The 22,039-nt window shown below is 39.6% G+C and overlaps 1 protein-coding gene, 1 long non-coding RNA gene and 1 other non-coding gene across 4 annotated transcripts; 2 read left to right on the top strand and 1 right to left on the bottom strand.

The window, feature by feature from the left end:
* The first annotated feature begins 9,113 nt into the window (after positions 1 to 9,113).
* colec10 (collectin sub-family member 10 (C-type lectin)) lies at positions 9,114 to 19,835 on the top strand. Of its 2 annotated transcripts, none has more exons than XM_025911864.1 (7): positions 9,114 to 9,332; positions 11,218 to 11,289; positions 14,809 to 14,880; positions 16,717 to 16,770; positions 18,595 to 18,681; positions 18,998 to 19,209; positions 19,425 to 19,835. In XM_025911864.1, the coding sequence occupies exons 1-7, from the start codon at positions 9,233 to 9,235 to the stop codon at positions 19,650 to 19,652; spliced, it is 825 nt and encodes a 274-aa protein (XP_025767649.1). In that variant the 5' UTR covers positions 9,114 to 9,232; the 3' UTR covers positions 19,653 to 19,835. The 2 variants fall into 2 exon arrangements, with proteins under 2 accessions (XP_025767649.1, XP_019219875.1); XM_019364330.2 differs by lacking the exon at positions 18,595 to 18,681 and adding an exon at positions 18,469 to 18,564 and having other exon boundaries at positions 9,118 to 9,332; positions 19,425 to 19,829.
* Positions 17,527 to 17,609, top strand: trnal-cag (transfer RNA leucine (anticodon CAG)). The gene has a single exon. It is a non-coding gene; the product is annotated as a tRNA-Leu (tRNA).
* On the bottom strand, positions 19,369 to 21,068 carry LOC106098103 (uncharacterized). Its single transcript, XR_001224208.3, has 3 exons — positions 20,958 to 21,068; positions 20,174 to 20,412; positions 19,369 to 19,694 (listed from the first exon to the last, which is right to left on the bottom strand). It is a non-coding gene; the product is annotated as an uncharacterized LOC106098103 (long non-coding RNA).
* Between the last annotated feature and the right edge of the window lie 971 nt (positions 21,069 to 22,039).

A 22,039-nucleotide genomic window follows, 5' to 3' on the forward strand; every position in this document is an offset into this window, starting at 1 on the left:
CAAATGTTTTCTTACACTATAGTCTTATATTTATAGCAGTTCTCTGGGTAAAATGTCTTGTTTTTGCCAGAGGTCAGAGAAGAATGGACTGACTGCTAAAAGCTAAAAGGGAGGCAACGGTAAGTCCAACAGCCTCTCATTACAACCAAAGTATGCGGAACAGCATCTCTGTACACACAGCTTGTCGTACATTGAAGCAAATAGGCTAAAGCAGCAGAAGACCACGCCAGGTTTCATTCCTGTCAGATAAGAACAGGAAACTGAGGCTGCAGTTTGCATAAGCTCATCAAAATCGGCCAAGACAAGATTGGAAAAACATTGTCTGGTCTGATTAGAATTCCTGCTGCAACCTTTGGATGATATGTTCAGAATAAACAACATGAAAGCATGGATCCATCCTGCCTTATGTCATCAGACTGCTGCTGGTGGTGTAATGTTGTGAGGAATATTTTCTTGGCAACTAAACATTATTTCAACACCACAGCCTACCTCAGAGCTGTTGCTGACCATTTCCATTCCCTTACGACGACAGTGTACCGATCTTCTGATGCATTCTTTTAGTAAGGATAACACACCTTATCTAAAAGCTCAAGTCATCTCAAACTGGTAGAGCACAGTTGAGATTTGGTGGAATGGGAGATGAAATGGATGTCCAAACAACAAATCTGCAGCAACTGTGATGCTATCATGTCAGCATGGACCAAAATATCTGAGGAATGTTTCCAGCAGCCTGTTGAATCTGTGCCGTGAAGAGGTGCACAGGCAGGTGTAACTAATAAACTGGCCACAGAGTGCGTATATATTATTTATTTTTATATTAGGCTACAGTATATGTGTTGCCACACATGATCAGCACATGTTCACACAAGACAAGCTGCTTGAGAAGACAGATACAGTTTGCTCTTTTAATCACCTTATCCAACAGCGGACGAGGTGATTAGCAGCAAAATCCGTCTGTGTCTCTGGCAGTCTGCATTGTCTGGTGTGTGTAGCAGCGCACACAATGTTAAGTAAACATTAGTGGTTAGCAACATCCTAAAAGTAAGACCATGTTGGTTCATTCATGCACATGCTTACATGGAAAATAGAGTTCACACAAACAATAGAAATTCAAATAATGATAAGAGTTACAGTTAATTGCAGATCTATAAATGCTACTTGACATGTGAGTCTGTCTAAATTGTCACCTGACATTTTGAAACAAAGAGTGTTTGGCTGAACGTTAAGATGGAGAAGCAGAAGAGAAGTTTGGCTACTGTTGATTCCCCCGCTGTTCCTAAGCAGAGGCTATTTCCAAACTTGTAGGTGTAGTTCAGACACAGGGGAGGAATTCAGACTTAAGTCAATCATGGAGAACAGGAAGGATTTTTAATATTAAAGTGCAACCACAGGTCTGGATGAGGTATACTATAAAAACACTGTGACATCCAAAGTGGTGAGGTGGAGTCGTGAGAATGGTGAGTACTCTAGAGGTGGTTTTCTCAACACCCATCTGACTCATAATATTTAATATTGCCAGCTACTTGCACACGACAATTTGCGGCTTACAGCTCCCTATCTAATGCAGCGTTTCATCGAGAGTGAGATAAAGAGGTTTGCAAAATCAATCTTCGCTCCAAGTATTGTTTTAAATCCCCCAAAGAGGTTTGTAATCTCAGTGGGATCAGAATTTGATTGAAAGCTTTCTAAGTGTCTTATAAGGATAAATGAAGTCGTGTCTGTGTGTGTTGATAGTATTAGACAGCATTGCTACACTGTTTGATGTCAAGGAGGGGAAATGATCTTATATATTTGATTTGTTACTGGAAGAGGTCCTTATGTCGCCAGTCACTATGCTGTCGAAATGAACCTTCCCAGAAACAATTATGGAGAATTTGGTGTTATACAGCTATTATTAGCTTTAGAACACTAAGTAATCTTTCTCAACAAAAGCAAAACAGTAATTATTATAATATGCACAAAAGTTGTTTAAATCAGTTGTAGAGCGATTAGTAAAAAAAAACTATGTATTTAAGTAAAAATACAGCTGGGGATTTTGAGTGTGAAGTCTAATGGGGCAAAGCTAAAAATGGTGATGGGTTAGCTTACTATAAATACTGTTGTTTTTATAGTGCTGCTTCACTTCAACACAGTGATGTCCTGTGAATGTCTGACTGACAGCCTGTGTATTTTCCCGGGCTGTGTGTGAGTCTGTGCATTATTAATCTGCCTCACAATAACCTCTTCTTTACAGATAAAAAAAAAAATCCTGTGTGAGTGCAGTGCCGGCTTACTCCCGCCTAAACATGGAAGTTGATTTTAGTCTAAAAAGTCTGAAAAGAAAATTACCGTACTTTGTGTCCATTTATAGGGTTCAGGGAAGCTGATCAAATTTCCCCCAGGGACTTTCTCCGGGAAGGAATGCAAATGATAACAAATTAAGCCTCGCATCAGGATGCAGTGGCATGGTGATTTTAACAACATACTCACACGTGTACATCCACAGATACGGTTTCCAAAGAAGACAACACAAAACAAAACATGCATACACGCATATTTGAACGAACTTGAAATTAACTGTGTTTAAATTTTAGCTTCCAGTGTAAGTTCATCCAGCCAGACAGTATGGGTAACATACCAGAAGCCACAAAATGCTACATGTGCACCTGTGGAATATATGTAAGACTATTGCAATGTTAAAATAATTAGCAAGTGTAGTTTTGCTACTGCTGCTGCTCCTGTTTGGAATTTTCCTTAAGTATAAATGTTTTGTCCAGAGAGTAAAACTGTGTCCAGGAACTTGGTTTGACCAAGTGCCATGGTGTAAAATATTGAAGAGAAATGCAGACACTAACATGGATTCCTAGAGCAAACAAACCTTGTTATGTGGCTGTGACAGAATTTATTTTGAATAAGTTAACAAGTTGGAGAAACAGTTAATTTAATAAGAAAAATCAACACTGCATACATGCTCTGGACACTTTATTAGGTTCCCTATGCTAGTACTGGATTGTCCTCAATTCTTCATAGTACGAACTTCAATAAGGTGCTGGAGAAGTCACACAGTTGCTGCAGATTTGTCAGCTGCACATCCATGATGGTGCCACCACATCCCAAAGGTGATCTACTGGATTGAGATCTGGTGACTGTGGAGGCCATTTGAGGCCAGTAAGCTCATTGCCATTTTCAAAAAACCTGCTGGAGCTGATTTGTGGCATGGTGCGTTATCCTACTGAAAGCCACCATCAGGAGATGGGGACACTGTCGTCACAAAGGGATGAACGTGGTCAGCAAGAATAGTCAGGTAGGCTGTAGCATTTAAATGATGCTTAGTTGGGATTAAAAGGGTCCAAGTGAAAATATCCCCTGATGTCATTACACAGTCAACACCAGCCTGAACTACTGATACAAGGTAGGCTAAATCCATGTTTCCCTGTTAGTTATGATAAATTCTGCCCCTAATATCTGATTGTTGAAGCAAAATTCAAGACTTATCAGACCAGGGAATGTTTTACCAATCAGCTGTTGTCACGTTTGGTGAGCATGTGCCTCAATGTTTGTGCGGCCTTAGTTTCCTGTTTTTAGCTGGCAGGAGTGGTGCTTGGTGTGGTTTCTACTTCTGTTTGCCCATTCTCCCATAAACTCAAGGTATTTTCACCAAATCAATATTCTCATTTTTTTAGATTATTCCCTGTAAACCCTCAATTTGAACTTCGGCAGGTTATCTTGACCATGTCTACATGGCTAAATGCACTGAGTGGCTGCCATCTGAATGGGTGATTGGTATTTTCCTCCTGCAGTCCCAAGACACGTATATTTGTTTAAATGCTGATTCTATATTGGCCATAGTGCATTAACGAGCTGTTGAACAGGTCTACCTGTGAACGTGGGCACCGAGTATATTGGCATGAAAGACTTTGAATGCTTAACATAATGTGATGTAAGTGGTTTGTTTTTGTAATTCATAATAAGCAAACATGGAGTATTTTTTCCTCCCCTTCGTTTGAATAGTTGGTTAACATTTTACTACTAAAGGCAAAGCTGACATTTGACGTACTGAAGCGAGTCTGTTCAGGACACTGTCATGTGGTTATAAAGGTATTAGCACAAACTAAAACCCAGATTGTGACCTTTGATACTTGATGTGTAACTATTACACTGAATACTTTGTTTCATTTGGTCCTGTCGCACACTGTAGCTATGAAAATGGTGTAGTCATGGTAACTGGTTAAAACCACTTCGGTTAAAGCTAGGATTAGGTTAAGGCGATATAATTTAAGTTGAGGTTTAGCGACCAAACAGTTTATTTAAGTGTGGAGTAAGCCACTGGTCATGGTCAAATAACACAAATTGTAGCCTTAAAGTGAAAACCCTTCTCAGTATAATACTTCCTGGAAGAGCTGGATATTGAACCGAAGTCAGCAAGTCTGAAGACAGACGTAAATACTCATCCATCACCCAAACCACAACGCCATTACTTTCTATCACACTGTTTTCATGTCAAACAAATGTTGAACTCATTTTGTTGAGGGAGTATCCTCTTTTCGTGGAAAGAAGAAGTGTGTGTCTTGGTTTTTGGGTGGCATGGTGGTGCAATGATTAGCACTGCGCCACAGCAGAATGCTGGCTGTGGGTTCAACTTTGTGCCTTCGTAGGTTTTCTCTGGGTGATTCAGTTTCTTGCCACAGTCCCAAGATATGTGCCTTCAGTTAAGTGATGATCCTGCAAGACAGATGAAGTACTGCATGAATTTGGATTGCAGTGTAAAGTGCTCTAAGCGTTCTAAAAAGATGATTTTCCAGTTTTCAACAAATCCCATATTCATGCTTTTTTTCTACATAAATCATTTGAGAAGTAACGTTTTGGTCACAAGTTGTATCAATATGTTAGAGTAAAACTTTAGATTTCCTACAATTTGGAGAAGACAAGAACTGTATCTAGAAGTACTCCACCTACAGGTCAACTGTGAGCTCACCTTTATCCTGCTAGATGCATTAGAATAAATCTATAGGTTTTAACATGACGTTTTCAGGTCAGTTCAAATAAATATTTTGCCCAGTATCTAGTACTTTCTAATAGTTTTAAGATATTTGCTTCTGCCATGAAAAGAGTAGGAAATGGCAGGTAGCTCCTGAGCTCAGTGGGGAACAAGTGCATAAATATCTTTATATCCAGTGTGCTTTACTGAGCTCCTCACAACTCTTTTCAGAAACTCTCCAAGTCCTTTAGGTTTCTTGGCTGCTGCTTGGCAGCTCAAAGCTTCAGCTCCCTCCAGAGATTTCCTATAAGACTCAGGTCTGGAGACTGGCAAGGCCACTCCATGCTTCTTCTTTAGCCACTCCTTTTTTGACCTGGCGGTGTGTTTTGGGACATTGTCATCCATGACTCATCTTTAGAGTTCTGACTAAAATGAAGGAGGTTGTCATCCATGATAACACAGTGAATGGCCATGTTAACTGGCTCCTCGGTGTGGTGAAGTCATCCTCTGACTTAAGCAGAAAAAACACCTCCATGCTTGACTGTAGGGATGATGTTCATTGGTTCATACTCAGCACTTCTGAATAATCGCACCAACAGGGTTTACCTTCTCACCAAGGTTCTTGCTGATGGTCTTGTATTGCAGCCTTGTGTACCTTTGTCCTCGATATCCCTGTTTTTTCTTGCCCATGGTGGTTGAGAGGCTGGAATGGAAATAACTGATTCTGTGTGCAGTTGTGTATTATACAAATAATGATGGATTGATTGATTGCAATCTTTGTGCCTGATAGACATACAGCCAATCTGTGAGAGCCAGAACGCCGACTGGGTTATAAGGAATCAAATGCTTATTCAACTCAGTGACATCCAAATCTGTTTTTCCAGTCTGATGTAAGAGAAGAATAGAAATTGAGGTACTAGTGTGTTGTTGGCCATGTGTCTAGATGGCACGGGTAACCACCATTACACCCACATAATAATTAATTATCGATATAGTCCCAATAGTTCGTATGTTATATCTTCTCAATATACAGGTGAGTGTTTTTAAATTTCGACTAACAAATTTAAGGTTTTGACAGCAGTACTGATTAACACCAGCGCTCATGGTTGACTACTTGGAAAATGCTGAGACAAATTGAAACATGTCTTTAATTCATTCCATGTGAAGACTCAGTAACGGTGAAAATGAACTGAGTCACTTCCTCTGAAATGTGAAATCATAAAAACAAGTAGATGCACTGCCTTCGGTTGTCACTGTTTGTTGTGTGCTGCTTTCCTGGGAAAAGGGCTTTTTCTATGCCCCAATTTGCAGTAAACACCAGGAAATACACGCAGCTCAGGCCAGTAATGGCACTCATGCTCAGCAGTAAATTAATGTGGTTCAGAGGTTACGTAAATGTTTTATATACTTGGAGTTGCTGTTGACCGATTTGTCAGTGACACACGTGTGGGCAGTTTATGCTACTGCTGCTGCTTTAAAATGCTAATGGTACTGCCAGTGCTGTAAATGGGGCTGTAAGCAGCAGAGAGAAGAAGGCTGTTTTGTGGTGTGGTTACCATTTTGGAATCAACCCTCAATCCAGGAGTGTGAATCACATTCTTAATTGGAGAACGTAATCTAAACCACGTGTAAACAATTAGCCTTCGGGGTAGCAGGGCTGTCCGATGTATATGAGTGTGTATTTTACATCCCATAAGTTGCCTGAAACAGTCCAACAGACAAGTCCACACAGACTGAAAGGATAATTGATAAGTGAAGACATAAACACGCGCACACACAAGAAGAAGTACTGCCTCTTTACTGATGCATTGTCTCATAAGTGTTGTTTTTGAAAGGCAAGCAGCTGTTTTAAGTAAAAAGGCTTCAATGTCTCTCCATCCATTCATTATACATGCACCGCACATCTGCCAAGCACCGAGCAGCAGATGGACAAAGTTAGCAACCATGTTGTGAACATAATGGAACATTTAGCCTCTAAATAGCTAATTATTTCCATTAGGAGCTGATGAGAACTAAAACCTACATAGAAGGGAAAAGTGGAAATTGATCTGTGGCTCATCAGGTAGAGACGTAAAAGTAACCTTTCTATACTTTTCTATCTTATTGAGGGGCTTATTGAGGGGAGACTAAATGGACGCCAATGAATTTATTTATCCATTGTTTTACATGCTAACTGCTGCTTTTCAGGGTCACGGGGGGCTAAAGTCTATCCCAGCTGTCACTGGGCAACAGTTGGGATACACCCTGAAAATGTGGCTATTCTATCAAAGGGCGTGACCACACATGATTTTCTTTCACAATCCTGGCCTTGGTTGTCTCTTTTGAACTTTCACTGAGCAATCCAACTTGCTAGCAAGTTATGGTCAGCGACACCAAAATCCAGAGCCATAAAATAGCTCATTTACCAAAGCGCCTCTCTCTTAACATCATTAAATTCCTTCGCAGAAACGATACGGGGTTGGAAGCTTAAAGCAAACCGTGGCAGAAGCTAAGAGAAACTGATATCAAGCATGTGAGGTCTTAAATATTTTCAAGCGTGTGTGTGTGTGTGTGTGTGTGTGTGTGTGTGTGTGGTTTAAACTGCCTTTCAAAGATAACCCAAGAGAAACAAACATCACAATCAACAGCAAAAAAGTGATTAATGACTGTGACTGCTCCAAGAGTGCATCAGGTCCATGTTATTTTCTTTGAAGACTACAGCTTTTCCAGCAGTTTAAATAATTTGTATTTTTATTGTAAAGCCAATACTGGATACATTTGAAAGATTTTTGTCTCTAAATACAAATAACAATAAAATACAAAGCTTTTTCACTTTGAGTGCTTTTCAAAGTGACATCTAGCCAATCAGTCCCTCAGGGAACAACGGTCTGATTAAGATGAAGTTTTCTCTTTCGCTCTTTTTTGTTTTTATTCTACTTAAAGGACCTGAGCACACTGATGCCACTGATGAGTTGTTTTTTTGTTGGGGTTTTTTGATGAAGGACTAAAGACATTCCAGGAAGCATAATTCTTGAATAAGGAGATCTCCTTTTGTGCCAAGACATGTGGCTTGGACTACACTCCCCTCCTAATTTGCAATCCCTCTTTGTTCCTTGCTCTGTCTCCTGCCTCTGCGTCTCCTATTAAGACTCATCCTCTAATTATTTGCCTTCTTTGGTACTGTACTGTGTGTTGTCATCACATAGCAGCAAAATAGTGCAGGATACAAGCGGGCAAGAATCTGCGTGCATGCAGTATTTTCTATGTAAACCGCTCTTGCCAAGTGTTTTCTGGTCTGAAGACTCGGGACAAGAGGAAAAGAGGGTCTACTCCCTTGTTCATGATAAGAAGGCAGTCTAGTCTCCTGTTTATTATTTCACACTGTGCAGTCGCCATTAGGGCCTAAATATTTGCATTCATCTTTAATCGATATATCAGAAAAAAATCATTTTCACTGGAACTATTTGTTCTGACTAAAGGTATTTACTTTTGCACTTCAAAGAATGTTATTAGCACTTTTTTTCATTCAGGACCTTCGCAGTGTTATTGTGAGCTCCGGTTCGTCTAATTTCCCTTCAGTAAATTAGAAGCAGGTGTTACTCTGCAGTTCTAGCCGAGAATGATCAGAGATTTTTCTTGTATCAGTAAAAGTAATACCAAAGCAAAGCACAGGTGGCTCGCAGATGTTTCTATCATTCCCACATTCTCTCCGAGAATGAAAATATCAACCGTTAGCATGTGCCAACCTCTAAGGGAGTGATGGCAAAGTGTTAAACCTCAATCAGAGGACTGAAGTGTTAGTTTTCATTTTATTCCTAAAAGTTAATTCTGTTTATTTGGGCATAGCGTTTTCATTAGGAGAAACATTTAATCATGTCACTTATCTGAGTGACTTTTTCCAGTCTCAGCTGATCAATGGTAATGACAATTTGCATATTAACGATCAAGAAACGGACTTCCTTGTGTTTTCCTTACCCTGATGATTAAGCATGCATCAAGACTTTTTACTTTATTCTTTACAGTGTACCCATGTATCTGGCCAAATGATGGTAAGATTTTTCACATGTAATTAACAAGTTAAACCACATGCACAGGAATGCAGTACTCTGGCGAGTGTTGTTTGACATTTTGACAATTAACTGATAAGACTCTATAAACAAGTGTGTCTGTGTGTTCTACAAACAGCAGCACTGCTTTCTTCTGTCACTAATGCTACGCTGATCCCTGCTCCTCGACCATCTGCTCCAAAAAGCCAAAAGGTTTGGATTTTCTGCAGCGGTCTGTGATGGTTGGGAGATGCTGCGGCTCTTGGTGCTCTGTGTGTTTGTAGCCATCTTCAGCTACGTTTCTGTTTCTATAGAGGTTTGCACCAGCGCCTTGATACCCGGAGCTAAAGGTAATGCATTGTGGTGCTGTTGTAAGTGTGTGTGTGTGTTTGCATTTTGACTGGATGTCAGCTTGATTTGTAAATGTTTATCTTTGCATAATTAAGTCTAAAATGTTTTCAACCTAAAATCAACAGTACTCATGTACTTAGTACTCATGTTTGTTCATGATGTTGGAAACGTTGTGTCCCAACGTTACGGGAGAGTGTTAGAGTGTGAGAGTGCAACGTTCTGAGGAAATACCCCCTAAATGTTTTATAGTTTAAAGAGCTGATGATAAAGCCACCAAGCATTAAATGTTCTAAAGTTTACTAGCTCACTGTCTGCTACCCCGCGGTCTTTTGGAGGGAATGCCTCCCTGTGTGTGTTTTCCATTTTATGACATCCAGTGGCTTGCTCCCCTGCTGATTGAGACAGACAGACCCTAATAAAACACAAAGTTAAGCTATGCTTTTTTTTTCTTTCTTTTTTTTTTTTTTTTTTTTTTTGCACTGTGCTGGAAAAAAATAAGAAAACGGCCTTTAGTTTAAATGGAAGCCAGAGGCATGTGTCTCAAAGAGCTGGCATGCAGAAACTGAGATTGTTAAGCTAAAAGGCAAAAAAGTTTAATAATTCTCTCATTGTGACAATAAAGGCCATTTATTAAATTGTTGAAGTTTTGTTATATCCAAAACAAAGTCTGTTTTACAAAAGCAGCTTCTGAAATAAAGTTAAATTATGTTTGTCATGAACAAAGGGACGAGGCGTCTTTACCATCAGTTACACTTTCACAGCTTTCCAGAGAAGTTTCCCATTGTTCCACTGTGATATTGTGTATTTAGACAGCTGCCACAAACGCGAACAGATTATTTGTACAAGACTCATCCAGATACTACTCACCACAGAGGCAGTCTCTTGAGTTTGTGTAGACTCACATCTGTGTATTTCGGTGGGTGACAGATGCGCATTTTTCCCAGTTTTAGACCCCTCAAAAATGTCTTACAACTTATTTTAACCTTTTTCAACAAACACAGTTTTATTACATTTACTGGTATGTTGACTTCATCATTCTTATATAGATTTACGGGAAATTTTTTTTTTTTTTCAGACGTAAAAAGTGGGACGCTGCAGGCCCAGTTCTTGAAACTGAACGACAATAAACACCGAATTCTGACATTTTTTTGGAAACAACCTATCTTATTGCTACTGCGACATGTTAAATAGCAGATGAAAGATCTTCATTTGATTTGACACCTTAATCACACAAACGAGGCCTGTTGCTAATTTTACGCTACATGGTTTCAGTTTAGTAGTCCACGAAATTAAATATTTACCCAGACTGTATCACTTGACTGTGCAGTGATTTAGCTTGAAAATGTCTACACAGCCGACAGAGCTGAATTATCAGTTTTCCTAAGTACTTCTGCCAGCCTAATAGAAGCAGACTCTAAGCAGAGTCCTTCTTTCTAAGCCCAGCATTTAACAAGATATAAACTGCTGCCTGCATCAACAACTGAGGCAAAATTACTGTTTTAATAGACATTCAGAAATCTCTTAAGATTTCATGCCAAGAGCCTTTTGATCCACGGCCCCACCTCAAACATTTCTGCTACACCTCATTTGTGCTTTCAGCTCTAAAAAGGACTTTGTGCCATTAATACTTTTAAAGCACAGATGCCTCTAAAAATTATACTGGCTCGCCGAAGACTTATTTCTTCTTTATAAACATCCGAAGAGGATTCAGTCCATCTCCTTGTGATGATTAGAAACACTCTGCTACACTTACACTGAAACTTACACACACAATCGTTCACCAAAGCTCTTTGCTGAAGTGGTTTTTGACGTGCTGTTAGTGCTGGCAATGGATCGCCACACTGATGGCCTTTTTGTTTACAATCTTTCTTTTCTAAAATCCAGGAGACCAAGGTGAGATTGGAGATGATGGAGATCAGGGGAAGCTGGGGAAGAATGGACCACCAGGACTTCCAGGTATGCAGTATCCTTCTAGTCAAAAATGGCTAAGCTGTAGGACAAAAACATGTAGACCCCGGTAATGTGTATACTCACAAAACGTGAAAGACATTTAGAAAAAAACCCAAAAGGTTTCATACAACTTTTTGTCCATGAGTGCAGTCCTCATTGAGCCGGTAAATAAACTGATGTGTAAAATCAGTGGGGTTCCCCTTTATCACCAGTATAACCCAAATAAAATCTAATTTGCTTTTCTATCAGACTGCGGTTTAGGATGGTGTAACAGGCAAACATCAGTATAATCACAATGACTCCACATCTGCTTTAATGGCACTCAGACACTCAGTTAACAGGTGCAGGCGACTGCTTCCTTCCTTATGTTTTCATCGTAGCTGCTCACCATTCATCTGGTAAGTGTGCGGACAGAGGCAAATGGAGCTGACTGCAGTACTTTTTAGTCATATGCTTGCTAACAACTACAAAAATGTGACTCTTATACTTAGTACAATTTTCCAAGTCTAATAAACCTGACACAATGCTCTGGAAAAAATCCATTTGTATTTAAAACCTCAAAAAAGGTTTTCAAATCACATACAGTAAAATAGTTTTTCCAAACTCACTTCTCAGAAGTTTTTTTTTCTTTTATTTTGAATAGATGTAAATGCAAGAAAATCCCCAGCTTCTTCATTAGCATGTTTCCTTTAGGTATTGCAGTGGGGTAGAACAGCTGAAGGTTAAAAAGAAGAGAAAAGGTGATGAGTGCCATAAGTATACATCTATATAATCACACCAAGGAAATAAAAAAATAAAGTCTGGCTTCACCAGTCTGACTTAAAAGGGAAAAAAAGTTAATTTTCCTTGCTTGTCTAATATGAAAAAACACAGCTAGTAACAAAACCACCCAGTGTGCAGCCTTTGCATTTCCCTGCAACTGTGCCACAGACAAACAGCACTGCACTGACATGACATCTGTATATCTGTGGAGGAAGCAGATCTGTAAAATGCTGCTGAAGAAAGCAGGGGCTTTCACAAGGTTTTTTTTCCAGCTGAGCTGATAGGCATACACACAAATACCTGCTCACATATGCTTTAAAAAATACATGCAATGCAGCATCCTGCACGTGCCAGAGAGTACAAGACGATAGACACAGTTCACACGTGTGTAAATATAGATGCAATAAATATAGTGTCATGATCGTATATGTTTTATTCTATAACGTCTCACAGAGCTCAGCACACATGGACACATGTGCACGCTGCACACTAAAAACACCCTTCTTTTATCAGTGTGTGTGGGAGACGAATGCCAGGGCCGCTGGGGTCATTTTCAAAAGTGCAGAGAGCGCGTGCGCGCAAAACTCTTTCAACTTTTCAACTTTGCGGATATTATTCAACGGTATAGCAAAGCCAGTCATTATGGTTTCTCTGTGTGTATGCTTACTGTAGGCATGAAAGCAGGTTTCTGTGATGATTTTGTAACTGTAGTATGTCAGCAGCTCGACAGATGACGCATGTATTCCCTGTTTTAATTTAGGCAGTTTTACAGGAAACAGTTGCTTAATTTTGGAATGTTAAATGGGAATATGTGACTGCTAATGCTCCGGTGGGCAACAAAAACAGTTTGTTGCTCCAAGCTTATTAACAACAACAAACTGTTGTGCTGGACTTGTACATTTTTTAGCTTGAATCGAAGCTGTAACTGCAGTTGAAATCTTTGCATTATAGACAAAAAAGTGCAAGAGCATGACCAGTGCAAGGTTTTTAGAGCCAGTATCAAACAGGATAAATACAGTATGTCTATAACCTAGTGAGGCGTTACTTGCCTCTGGTTCATGTGTGCTGCACAGGGTGCTAGACAAACCATGAGATGACACAAACATCTATTTGTGCATTATGTATTGGCTGATATATCGCTCTGGCTCAAAACTATGGTGTTATATAAGGATCTTAGTTCTTGTGCAGAACTTTTAGGTAGCTAGAAGTGCACAACAGAACAGCCTTATTTTCATGTTCCATCTCTCTATTAATCTCCATTAAACAGAAATGTCAAAAAAGAAACTCCACTCTTGCAACTGTGCAAGCAACATTTAGTCAATACACTGATTTAAGATCATTTTAGAAACCAAATGCATTTTATTTTTGTTGTATTATGCTTACAGCTAGTTGCTTAGTTCAAGGGTGTTTTGAAATAGCTGAAGGCTCTATTTAAATTGCCTTAGACTCCAAGGCTTCACCTCCTTTATCCTCCAGCAGCTGGAGATTCCAGACGTTAAACCAGTTGGAGTGGTTGGCCATTAAAAGTGATAGGAAGGACCGTTATCTGAACGTTGAGATAGGCCGTTTAACTGGCAAGCATAAGCACTGCTAAAACATTATTCACCTGTTGCAGATGGATAACAAAAGACCATCAGATTAACTTTCTTCATGTGGCAACAAAACAAACACGTATAATCACTTCTTGTCATCACTTGTCACTTCAGTGTTGTTGAAGCATTTACTTTGTGAGTGTGCTTCTCGGGCGCTTTCATGTGGAATTTTCCTAATTTAAAAAAAAAATCGCACTCCTGTGTGAGTGAATTTTTCCCAGCGACCTCACAATCCATAAGAACTCACGCCTTCTGCCAACACTTCTCACAAATCACCGAGTCGAAAATCAACATGCGCAAGCGGGACATGTGAAATATTAGTGAATAGCTGGCTGTACGTGTGTGTGTGGCAAATCCCTCTAATAGTGGCAGGCTTCTCCAATGCGTCACTTAGTATTTCGAACGCCATCAATTTTCAGTTGAATAGTTTCCTGAGGAAACACTCATTCGGGGGCTGGCAGAGAGCCTCGGTCTGCTCTGTAGTTTTCCCATGTGCACGCACACACACATACACACACACACACACACACACACACACACACACACACACACATACCTGCACACACAAACACACACATGCACACACTGTCTTTTAGTTTAATGTTCTCCATTTAGGATACATTTTTAAGGCACCCTCCAAAATCATGCACACTCCTGAGATTTCTTCTAAAAACAAACAAAACAGTAAGCCAGGCAGTGGTAATCAGATTACAGTGTACTTCAATCCATTACAAAAACTTTGTTTTTAGATTTAAAAAATAAAAGGTATTCATAAATGATTAAACAAACAACAGTAAAAATGACACTATAATACATGCATTTAACAGACAGTGGATCAGACAGCAGTATTTGCAGTAATAATCCTTAAAAGACTGAATGGTGTGGAATGCAGTTGCACAGATTATACAAAATAAACTAAAATATAATGATACTAACACAAAAAGAAATTGATTAAAGTTATTAAAAGCGATAATAACTGATTTTTACAGTTTATGCTGACTTTGACCACATTTACAATATGTGAAGTTCCTACATGCACACATCCTCTGCTTTTCTGGCATATGCTGTAGACTATGTTGGATTGAAACAGCATTTTCAACACTTTTTCCAAATAATATTTCTTTACTCTATCGTAAATACCTCCAAATCTCATCCTTCCTTTCTCCCACAGGAGTGCCGGGGGAGCCGGGCCTTAAAGGAGAATTGGGCCACACAGGAAAGATTGGGCCTACTGGAGACAGAGGTACAACAAAGTCATTTTAATCTAAAGTTCAGGTTTGATATGCAGTTTAACACCGTTTCCTGTCAGTCTCAGTCCTTCTCTAGTCCTGCCTCCTGTCAGTCCGTCCATTCTGCCTGAAACCATACTGTAAAGCCTTACTGATTTTTATTGCATTACTCATTCAAGTGTAATATTTACAATAAAATAATAAATAAATAAGAACTAATAAAGTGCATCAGGGGGTAATACTTAGTTCCTCAGTTCCCAAAAGCGAGAAAGATTGATGACCTTTCATTTGAACTTTATAACCATCGAGTGTATAAATTTGTTCTCGCACCAGTCCCATTAAACATTTTGATAGGTAGCTGTGAGGTTTCTACAGACGCTTAATGACTTTCAAATTGTCTTTAAGAAAAAATACGGCCTCCCGGACGCCCTCCTGAGATTTCACTGCTGCTTGCTCCCTAACAATGGTCTCAACTAAAACCCACATCACTACACTAATGGGCAGACTTAATTAGTCCCAAGACAAACACACAAGGATATTTTTTTTAAATTAAATCTGCTCATTATTGAGCTAACTAGACAGTTTCCACTAAAGGCTTGTATTTCTGTCCGTTTCTTTCACGTTTTAAGTTATCGCATCAAAAGATCCTACAACATGATGTCATGCAGTTGCTCTGCCTGAAGTGGCTAAAACAGTTTCTATTGTAGTTTTTGTTTTTATGAGCAGTCATGTTCCCCTGTCTTTCTAGACATTCACTTTTCTCAGTATTCATTATGATTAATACGCTATTAGGAAAGTGGCTGTGTGTCAGCTATATCAGGCAAAGGAGTGAAGTCACAGCTTTGGATTTCATTGATGCTGAAAGCCCAAAGCTCATAAAACACCTGAAAAAAACCCACTTGTTTTCAGGGACATGCCAACATAACAAGACCACAAGCTCAAATTCAGTTCGTGTTTGCAAGAGTGCTGGCCGTGATACAGGAGCACTGAAGAAATTCAGTTTAGTTCAGTTCAGTTTCCACATGGGAAATTGGTGTTCATTCATAATATAAAAACATGATAAATGAGCAGACATCGCTTTTATAATTGTAACTCCATGTATATGGATCCTTATCAGATTGTCTGCAGAGCTTACATCGTTTTTGGCCAAAAGAACAACTATATAAATCTACAGACTGTAAAACTGTGGAGTTACTGAGTTTATATGGAACAAAAAAACCAACTAACTGCAGCTGGAGGACTGTTTGGGATGAATTCTACTGTATACTCCACTGAGACACTGGAAAGCCATATCAGGTCACATTTTACCATATTTACCCACTGTGTTTTTCCGTATTTTTTTGCAAAGGAGCTTAAACAAGCTCAAATAAATCAAATCCATCAGTATGGCAAAACAACTGGTCAGATTACAGGTACAGTATTTCACTGTTCTGGCTGTTCCTCATTCAAAGCTAGGGCATTGTGATGTTTGTACTGCAACCCACTTCCCCAAAATTTGCAACTGCCATTTGGGTTATTTTCCACGATGAAACAACAGTGCGAGGGCAAATTCAGGACAAGATTTACACACAAATAGTAACATTTGATGATATCTGTCAATTAAAAATATATGTAGATGTTAGTGTTATTTGGTATAAATTATCTTGTTGGAATAATTAATTGTGACCTACTGTTGGTCAAACTTTGACCATCTAGAAAGGTGTGCGGCCCTGTTGACTTTTCAATGTGTGATACAGCCATCTGGTGGTAGAATGTTGTAACTACATGACAAGGTCAACGGGAAGCTTCTAAGAGGTTGAAATAAAGCTAACAACAAAGGGTGCTATTAATGATATTTGATTCTTCTGCAGGTGACAAGGGTGATAAAGGTTTAGATGGACCAGCTGGTTTAAAAGGGAAACAAGGTAACAGCATGCAGACACTGCCTCTCTTTTCAAGTCATACAGCCATAGGAAAAAAAAATTTCACAGGAGTCCTGTGAAAAACTAAGTACACCCTTACTGATTCCAGAGGATTTATTAGAGTAAAAACAGCTAGGTGCTGCTAATCAAAATGCACTTGATTAACGGATTATCACTTTTATTAAAACAGTGATGTCAGTTTGCTGCTCTGGAGCATTCAGATGTGTCTTAACACAGTGACACCCAGTGGACGTCCCAGCAATTTCACCCCAGTGTCACACCATGCAATTCTCAGAGACACTGAGCTACATCTCAGCCTCCTCTCAGTCTTATTTAGCATCTTAAATATTAAAGGTAATGATAGTATAATCACAAAAGACTGAGCAGGTATGGTTATTTTGGAAGGATTGTCAGGAGAATGTCTTGTCTCTTCTCTCTAAGCTGCATCTGAACAAATCACAAAACTGGAGCATTGTCCTTTGGACTAACCAGCCCAAAGTGGAGATGTTTGGCCATAATGCACAGAGCATATCAGCACAAACACCTCATACCAGCTGTCAAGCACGGTGATGGAGGGGTGATGATTTGGATTAGTTTTGCAGCCACACCACCAGGGCACCTTGCTGTCATTGAACTCATGTCTATACCAAAGTATTCTGGAGTCAAAGATGATGCCATCTGTCTGACAGCTAAAGTTTAACCAAAAGTGGGACACTGACCCCAGGCACAGCAACAAATCTCCAAAAGGCCAGTTAAAAGGTCAGAATGGCCGAGCGGTCTAAGGTGCTGTGTTCAGGTCGCAGTCTCCTCTGGAGGTGTGGGTTTGAATCCCACCTCTGACAATACCCTTAGCAGCTAGATAGTGTAGTGGTAAGACTACACACCTCTGGAGCGGAGGTCGCAAGTATATTTTCCCACCCGGTATCCATTAAGGGTCCTGGCTAGACCCCCCATGCTAAAAACCAGCCCTGGAGTGGCACGGCTACGTCTGCAGGCTGTCCGCAGTTCAGGACACAAGCATTTCACTGCATGTTGTACTGTGTATGTGACAAATAGAATTTCTATTTGTATTTAAAAAAGAATAGAACCAAGGGGTTTCTATGGTCAAAGACAGCTTAATGCTGTGGCAGGACCTGAAGAGAGTTGTACATAAATGAATACCCCGCCTACACAGTGAAAAAGAGTGGGCCAGAATTCATCCACGTGAGAGATGATCAAGTCATGCAGAAAACAGCTACTCCAAGTTATTGCTGCTGTAAGTGGTGCTACTGAATCACTGGAAATGAATCAGTAGCTTGTTGTAGGTCAAATGATAAAGTCTTATTCATGCAGTTAAACAAGCTTTAAAAAAAGAATGCTGCAGTATTTACTAAAACTTTGAACACACCCAAAAGTAGATTTGATCTGGGAAACAGAGTTCAGTAAACTACATTTGAACACATTACTAATGAATTCCTTCAAAATCCTTTCTGAAAAAAAACCAAGTATTTGTTTTTGACTCTGAATCAGTTTTTCTAGATACTAATGGAGATTGTCCCTAAGGGAGCAATGCAGTAGAAAAGCATTTAATACTCTTATTAGAATTACTTATCCTTGTACCAAGAAGCAGGTGCCATATTTGCATAATTTCCTGACATCTTCTCTTCTCTTTGACATTCAAATATTCACCCAAGCTGTTCTAACCCTCATTTGATCTATTAGGTACAATGTGTGACTGTGGGAGGTACAGGAAGGTGGTTGGACAGCTCGATATCAGTGTAGGCAAGCTGGGGAATGCAGTCAAGTTTGTGAAGAATGGTAAGTCACTCTTTTTTAATCTTTTACTAGACACTAGACGATGTCTTACCTCCGACCATTTAATAGAAGGAACTGAGACAGGAGGTCTTTGTGAAAGAGCTTGTATCAAGTCTGGAGGTAATTTCAAATCCATAATGTTTTATATTGTAATGCAACATCATTGATTTCGGTATCATTAAGACAGAGTTTAAAAAGCTTATTATTTACTAAGTTTAGATCCTAGTTTTAACTACTTCAGACAGGGAAATTCCACAAACACCAAATCCTTTCTTCATTGAAGACTTCCATTACACAAGTACACTAGTCCCTTCATGTCTGTGCATCATTCTGCCACCTGACTTCTCATTTGCTTTCTATGTCAAGAAGAAAAAATCAGAACAATGATGGAAAATAAACTTATGTCAGATGACCTTTAACCTTTGAACATGTCCAGTGGTTCTAGGCTTGAGAGAAACAGAAGAGAGGTACTACCTGCTGGTGAAGGAGCCCAAGAGGTTTAGAGAGGCTTTAATGAACTGCAAGCTCAGAGGAGGCACCCTGGCCATGCCCAAAAGCACCAACACCAACCGTCTCATGGCAGACTATGTTAGTCAGGCAGGACTGACACGAGTGTATATAGGAGTGCAGACTCAAACCAAGGATGTGGTAAGTGGTTTTGATAATAATAACTAGGTAGTAATTAGTAGGTCTAATGCTTTTTTGATACTTTTAATGTGGAAAAATAAAAAAGGGTTGTGTAAAGTGTAAGAAGGACATATTTTAGGCTGTTGTGGGCAGTGTTGGTCAAAAACAGAACAAAATTAGTTAACTGATGATGAGAAACTCTTTTTTTTAATTTGTTCTCTATTTTCTAAAATCAGGACGGGAGCAGTCATGTTTATGCAGACTCCACCCCTCTGCAGGGTTTTGCATCTTGGAGCCAAGAGGAGGAGCTACAGCCCAACACAAACTCCAGCTGCGTGGAGCTGCTCAGCACTGGAACGTGGGCTCACGTGGAGTGTGAAGCCACCATGTTTTTCATCTGTGAGTTCCCGAAGAGCAGGAGAAGAGGAGGAGGAAGAGAGCCAGGTGCCTCGGCATCATCGTGACCTTGACCACTCGCTGCACATGTCAAGACAAGGAACAGACTCCTGAAAAAAAACATTTATATTTCACATTTCCTGCAAATGTGCAGACAATTTCAGTTTGATTGACACTACTGTGTTCACGTATTTCAGTAAGAACCATTACCACCAACAAATCAGTAAAAATTGTTCTAAAATTAAGTAAAATTGGGTTTCCTCTTTTAATTTCTTTTTCTTTTTACAGTTGAAGTGACTTTCACTATCCGAGAAAATATGGGGCTCACTTTTACAGCAGTTTTTACCTATTCTGTGGCACTGCATCGGTATCATTGGAAGGCTACGGCTGTACTGAAAAATTTATATCACAGGGTTCAAGAGGTTGGTTTAAGCAATTAGAGTAAAACGGTCTTGTGCTTAAGCACAAGACCGCCCAGCGTGGATAGGGTTCAACCAAGTGGTACTATGCTGCAGAAATGGTGCAAACTAAAACCTGAAACGAAACCATATGAACAGAGGGCAAGTGGAAGTCGGTGGATCAAACTGACCTGGCAGATGATGGATTCTGTGGTAGCGGGGAGCTGAATAGTGCTGGATATGGGGACTGTGCTGAGATCTCGGGTAAAACCGGCAAATGAAAGGATCTTTAGTGGCACTGAATTACCATGTTTTTGTGAGAATCAAGGTCCAGTGGATCTTAGGAGTTTAACCTATTGATTTAGCCTACTGATTCCCAAAATGTCAACATGCCTCTATTAGACTCATTATTTCATTTTAGTTGATTTCACTAAAAGAGAACAAAGAAGAAGAATAAAAGACCACACATACAAACACGCATATATTTTAAAAATATCCCAGTAATTACAAAACGAATGAAAAAATAGTTCCAGTGTTTCCAAAAGCAGGAGAAATATCTTGTATCACTCACAGCAGGTGCAGTTGATTATGACCACATTTTTTGAATCAAGTCATTCAGACATAAATTAAAAAGTAAAATTTCTCAACAAAGCCTGAAATGTGGGAGGTTAACAGTCACAAACACATGGCTTGCACATGTTCACATTGTGTGAGTGGGTTCCTGAAGCTTTTTTCATGTTTGAACTACTGTAAGTGCACCTCAAAAATGCTGCAAAACATGGAATACCACGTCCTTCAAAAAGACCTATTTTAACATAATCATCACGGCTAACCAGGGTGAGGGTGGAGGAAATAAATGAGGACCCAAGAGCAGGCACTCGCTGAGAAGCGAAGGAGGTTTATTGCAAAATCAAAGGTGAAAATGGCAAAACGGAACTAAAGATAATTTATACTGGGGGAAACTAAACAGCAAACCTGAACTTGAAGGCACATGAAGGTTGACAGCAAGGAGAACACACGGTTGATACACAGACGGACCAACGATCAGCACACGAGTTGACACGACTTAAATACACACTGAAGAACACAGGGAGATTACACACAGGTGGGGAACACAGCTGGACCTGATGAGCCCGACGAGACGGGGGAAGCAAAACTGAATAGGGGAGACCGGGGATAGATGTAATGTGGGTCAGTTGTAACACTTCCAATTTCTCCAATCAGGGCTAAGTTTCAAATGATGTAATTCATCCTGTACATGTCCAATTCAGTTCTTCTTTCACATGTGAAAAATTAGCACATTTTGGCAAATACGGCAAAAGCTTTTTTTTACTTTTTTAAAATTTCTAATAGCATTTTCTGCTTTGCAGTGTAACTCATCAAACTTAAATTATGTTATTTGTATGTCTATGGGGATATATTCTGTGTAGGTCTTTAGTGCTCATGTTTTAGCCGTTGGCTGTAATGTTAGCTAGTTCAGGGCTATGGGAGTCTGGGTCAGTTGTAACGGCAACAGTCTGGGTTAATTGTAACAATAATGCAAATGTTACAACTTACCCCACTATTACTTTAACTGTTTTCTTTGAATTACAGTATGCCGAGGTCGTGGAAGGGAAAGACTGACCGAGGGGGTCAGAAGCTGGAAGAGCCACAGTAGGATACCATAGTGGAAAAATGGTCTTCACTGATAAATAAGAGAAAGAATTAACAGAATACCTGATGAGGGCTGCAGATGCATTTTATGGACTATGTCCACGTGAGGTAAGCAGATAGGAATTGATAAAGGATAAGGCAGGGGAAAGTTAGAAATTTGTAATAGTGGCAATTTAAAATATAGTATATTAGAAATACAAACATATTTCATGATTAAAATTACAGGTAAAAGAACTGACATATCAGCTTGCAGCGAAACATGGATGCAAATATCCAAAGTCATGGGACTAATTCTGGAGGGCTGGACCAGAATGGTTCTCAGCCTACATGAAAAGAAATCCAACTTTGTCCATTAGAAGTGCTGAGGCTACAAGTCTGGCACAGACCACCAATTTCGATAAATT

Source organism: Oreochromis niloticus, linkage group LG11 (assembly GCF_001858045.2).
Source record: "Oreochromis niloticus isolate F11D_XX linkage group LG11, O_niloticus_UMD_NMBU, whole genome shotgun sequence".
Taxonomy (NCBI): Eukaryota; Metazoa; Chordata; class Actinopteri; order Cichliformes; family Cichlidae; genus Oreochromis; species Oreochromis niloticus.